Genomic DNA, 5374 nt, shown 5'->3' with positions numbered 1-5374 from the left:
ATACTTATTTTGTCCAAAGTTTCAAATTTGAGTGGGTAGTAAATGTTAATTTTATTAAAATAATGTACACAGAGTTGTATTTAAGAAAAATGTTAACTACCTGAATTTTAATAGTGTACAGAATGTCTGAATTATAACTAATGTTCTATCAGGCCTTCAAGGTCCACATTCAAATTCTTTATCTCATAGAAATCATTAGGACAGTGTTCTAATGATACGAAAGTGTGTGTTTCAGTTCAGCCACGGAGTGCACTTTGAAAACAGGTCATTCTCACTACAGAAAAGAGAGAAGTGAATTGCAAAATAAGTTTATTATTCTTCATTAGTAAAAAAGGGGAGATGGTTGGGTAGCATGTTGTCAAAATTACATTAATTACTTCCAATCTTGGAATTTTTGTTTGTGCATAAAAACCACAAAGGGTGATAAAGTTATGCAACAAATAAATGAACACAAAAAGGCTCACCAGCAGCAAGATGCTGTGAGTGGCTTTGCGTTCAGGAGATGGCTGGAAGTTGAGGCTTGTGCTGTGGAGATGCTGGGCTCTCTTGCGGTGTCTGTAAAGGACAGTCACCATGTAGAAGCTGGTCCACATCATGAGGGTCAGAAAGATGATGTCTCCTATTATGATAACACTCAGGAACAACCCTGGATTGGGGTACTCAGGTGGTCTCATTTTACAGTAAGCATGAGAATATCCATAATCAAGATCAGTGTAATTGATTTTTGCTGTCATAGTTTCAATGGTGTGCACATATATAAACAGGTTGATGAGCCAGGATAACAGGAAGGAGTGAAAAGTCCATGTTGAGAGTTTAGGTTTAAGCCACGCCCACTTAGAATTACTGGGCGTGATGGTAATGGCTTGGAATGTGCTTAGAATAGAGGTGGTGCAGATGGACATACCCCGGGTGACTCTGAATATGTATAAAACTGCCTTACAACCAACATCATCTAGAAACCTGGGTACTCCAAAGGATGACATGATATGTGATATCATAGCAAATATGATCGTCAACACATTGACTATCATCAGGTGCATGAAAATGGGATAGATAGGTCTGCTAAAGCGAGATTTGACTAAGAAGCTGTACACATACATCATGAAGAGCAATGAGTTTCCTATGACACCCACACAGAGCTGGGATACGTAGAAACCCCCCAAGATGGTGTTTCTTCGAAAAATCATCTCAGTGATGCTTAAGATATTATTAGGCTTGTCAGGTCTTCAGTGAAAGCTAAGTGGATTGAATTATAGAACTAATTACATACTGATGTTTATGGGAAAATACACCGATTGACGCTTCAGAAGGAGAGAAGGTTGGAGAAATGTTAAACTCTGTTGTTTTTCAGATCCAGCTGTGGTACATCTGGGAACCACATTCCAGGGAGTCTTGAGAAGCTCAGAGGACAGAAGGTGTTGGGGCAGGTGGGCTCAATGCAAACGTCTTCTGAATGCTGTTATATTAAGTGGCAGGATCTGTTAATAACCTGAAAGGCAAATGTGCATGTTATAGAGTTTTATTCAGTACATCAAACTGTGTATTTAAAAAAATCCCAAAATTTGGAAATTCTGATGTTTCCCCAGAAGATTGTGTAAAACACAGACAGTAACATGAATATTTAAATACCTTTAGAGATTCAATTGCATGCAAAGCTCTTCCAACATAGTTATCTTTAAATTCTCAACAAAGGGGATGTAGAGATGGCTCAGAGGTTAAGAGCTCTAGCTGCTCTTCCAAAGGATGCAGGTTCAATTCCTAGCACTCACTTGGGGGCTCACAACTGTTTGTAACTCTAGTTCCAGAGACTCTGGTACCTTCTTCTGGCCTTTGTTGGCACCAGACATGCACAGACTGCATAACATATGTGCAGGCAAAAAGCCTGTGCATCTAACAGAATAAATTAAAAAAAACAATTGTCCACAAGTGTAGATTTTCACATGGGTTTTGTGTCTGAGTCCAGCCCTTGGTCACTAGCAATTTTCTGCAGCATCTTGGGGACTCAGGCCCTGTGTAGAGCTGCAGAACACAAAGAGACAGAGCTACTTACTATACATGCCCCAGTGTTGAGCACATTCGCAGAGAAATACCTTTTTTGTCACTATTTCTATTATTTTCAGGGAAATAAGCAGAACTGCAGATCATCGTGTTATGTGAAATAAGGCAGTCTCACACAGATAAACACCATATGTGTCCTCACATGTGGAATCTGGTAGAGAAATTTACAAACGAGACTCTTAGCTGTTGTGAGAAATGGAGGTTGGAGAGTGATACAGAAGTGAACTATGGGAGAATATAATGAGAGTCACATTTATGGATGTATGTAAATTTTGAAGGGGTGGAGCGGGCTGGTGGCTGGCCACAGCTACTGCGGGTATACAGCACTAGATACTGGGGTGGGGGAAGAATCACGAGCCATGGTTACCTTTTTAGAGCTTTATTAGAAGGAGAGAGAGAGAGAGAGAGAGAGAGAGAGAGAGAGAGAGAGAGAGAGAGAGAGAGAGAGAGAGATCCAAAGAGACGCAGAGACAGAGACAGAGACTGAGACCGCGCAGAGGGAGAGTACAGAGAGAGCACGTGGGAGGGCACCACCGCTTCTTAGGCTGGGTCGCCTTTAAGGCTGATGACGTAATAAGGACAGAATCCTTACAAATGCCATAATTAAATATATAAATGTGGTATTTATTTGTCATTATGACCTCATAAATCTTCAACAAATTAACAATAACAACAAAACCATATTGGATTAAATTAACTGAATGTATGATTTTTTAAATCATATTTCAAATATGTCATATATCATTACCCAAACATCACATTCCAGCTACCTCTTAGTGTATCCATAATTTTTTTTTTCAGAGATGAGGACTGAACCTAGGGCTTTGCCCTCGATAGGCAAGCGCTTTACCACTGAGCTAAATCCTCAACCTCGTCTTTCCATCGTTTAACAAAAACAGAAACATGTCAGCGGTAATTGATGGGCACATTCACACTGTGTGAATGCTGATGAGCACAGAGCTGCACTGCCCAAAGGAACATTAAACATTTACTCTTTACTACACTGCACATGCTGCACGAGATTTAATGCTAATGAGAGTGCAGGCAGTTTAGGTGGCAAAGGAATGACAAAGGGCTGGGGAGATGATGGCTGGGTGGTTAAGAGCACTGATGGGCTCAGGGTGCAGCACCCACACGGCTGCTAATAGCCATCGGTAACTCCAGTTCAAGGGGATTTGGCCTCTGAGGCACTACACACAGTGCACAGATGTACATGCAAGCAAATTATCCAGACATATAAAATAAAGGAGAGGGCCAAACTGCCGGTCGTTTACACACCAACCCCACAGCTCCCAGAGTTTTCTTGAGTTCGAGCAGCAGGAAATATTAGATAGAAGGATTTAGATTGTGGAGATAAACAGATAGAAAATACAGGACAGCCTCAGAGGGCCTGGAACCTTTTCCAACGGACCCCGACTGTCTCTGCCCCAGGGTATTTATAGAGATGCCAAGGGGTGGGGCAAAAGACCTCCTCCCCCAGCACAGCCAAGTGCAGACCATCTCAGACACCTGCACTCAGGCCCGTGGTCCTAATCATCCTCTATGGGGACCTGCTGGGTAAAGCCACAAGGAACCTGAAAATGGGCTCCCACACCAAACAGCAGTAGCAGCCTTTAATCTCAGTACTCAGGAGGCAGAGGCAGGCAGATCTCTCCGTTTGAGGCTAGACTGGTCTACAGAGTGAGTTCTAGGACTGACTGTTAGGGCTACACATAGAAACCCTGTCTCGAATAAACAAACAAATAAATAAATGGAATGAACTTGGGAGGGAGATGGGTAGGGGCCACAAGGGGAGTTGGTGGGAGGTTGTGGTCAGTGCAATGATCCAAAATATTGTATAAATGTATGAAAATTCCAAATAATGACTAAAAATGTAGTAAAATGTTTTTCAACTTAACCAACAGAAATATGTCACCTTAAATAAATAATGTCCCACAAGGAAACTGTTAAGGGAACAGAATTACTTATATAAGCAATCCCATGTCTTTTTTTACATTTAAGTTGTATCATTTATCTTCTTTTTAGTGTTAAATACATATTCTTTTATTTTTGAGATTATAAGATAATTACATCAATTCACTTTCCATTTCCAACCTACAAATCCTGCAATGTACCATCTCTTTCTCTCTTTCAAATTCATGGCCTCTTTTCTTTAATTGTTGTTACGTATATTCATAGTATATGTGTGAATTCCCTAAGTACATAAATACCACCTGCTCAGTCTGTATCATGTTACTTGCATGTGTGTCTTCAGGGCTGACTTTTGGTATTGGATAATGAATTGGCGTGCTCTTCCTTGGGGAAGACTACTCCTCCCACTCTCAGTATTTCTTGCATTCCATGTCTTTAACTACAGAACATTTATATTTGTGTACAGAAATATTATGACATGTAACACTACATATCAAACTTACAAAATTACAAAGAGGAAGAAAATAATGATTTGTTACAATGAGGTGTTTTGAGTAGTCTTACAGTATTCGACAAGTCTAACAGATGGAAGAGCAATAGCATTTAAGAGGTCTGAGTGAGATTATTTATATTCTTTTTTTTACAGGGTCTCCCTAAGTAGCCCTGGCTGTCTAGACTACATAGATCAGACTGGCCTCACACTGGCCTGCTTCTGCCTCCTAAGTGCTGTGGTTAAAGGCATGCTCTATCACGCCCAGCCTGGAGACCATTTATATCCTTAATCTGACAGCACAATCAGTATAAATACACATCCTTCTCTACCAGACACACAGGAAGCAGGTGGAAAACAACAACACTGAAAGCCTTAGCTCGTTTTGCAGAAAAGTTTCATTTTTGGTTCAATTATGAATTCCAGAGAAATTACACAAGCATTTCTCAATATATTGAAAAAAAAAGTCACATATTAGTAACCACCTAATGAAAAACTCCATGATGAAAATGTTACAGAGTGTCTGTTACAGGAATATGTGTGGGTAACAGATGAGAGGTTTGAAGGTGCAATGACATTGAAAGGGAAGTAAAAATGGACTCTTAAGCAGGGAATTAAATTGAAAGATGAAAGCAGCTAACAGGAAACAACTGAGGATGAGACATGACTTTAGAGTCAGTCCTATGTAGAGATAGCATCAGGATTAGAATTGGGACTAAAATGGGTGTGGTGGGGTACACTTTTAATCCCAGAACTGGGGAGGTAGAGGCTGTTGGCTTTCTGTGAGTCTGAGGCTAGCCTGATCTACAAATTTTCAGGACAGCCAGAGCTGTTACACAGAGGAACCCTGTCTTTAAAACAAAAGAAAGAAACAAACATGTTGAGGATAATAACTGCAAATATTTATTACAAGGT

General features: G+C 40.4%; 1 protein-coding gene across 1 annotated transcript; it reads right to left on the bottom strand.

The window, feature by feature from the left end:
• Nucleotides 1-236: 236 nt before the first annotated feature.
• On the bottom strand, nt 237-1481 carry LOC131902717 (vomeronasal type-1 receptor 4-like). The gene has a single exon (XM_059253718.1). The coding sequence runs from the start codon at nt 1185-1187 to the stop codon at nt 237-239; it is 951 nt and encodes a 316-aa protein (XP_059109701.1). The 5' UTR covers nt 1188-1481.
• Nucleotides 1482-5374: the final 3893 nt, after the last annotated feature.

The sequence above is a fragment of the Peromyscus eremicus genome, chromosome 1 (assembly GCF_949786415.1).
Source record: "Peromyscus eremicus chromosome 1, PerEre_H2_v1, whole genome shotgun sequence".
Lineage (NCBI taxonomy): Eukaryota > Metazoa > Chordata > Mammalia > Rodentia > Cricetidae > Peromyscus > Peromyscus eremicus.
This window is presented reverse-complemented; position numbering and strand designations above follow the sequence as displayed.

Bases quoted from the DNA above. Each gene is read 5' to 3' on its own strand.
- LOC131902717 (XM_059253718.1), bottom strand. From the start codon at position 1,187: ATGATTTTTCGAAGAAACACCATCTTGGGGGGTTTCTACGTATCCCAG.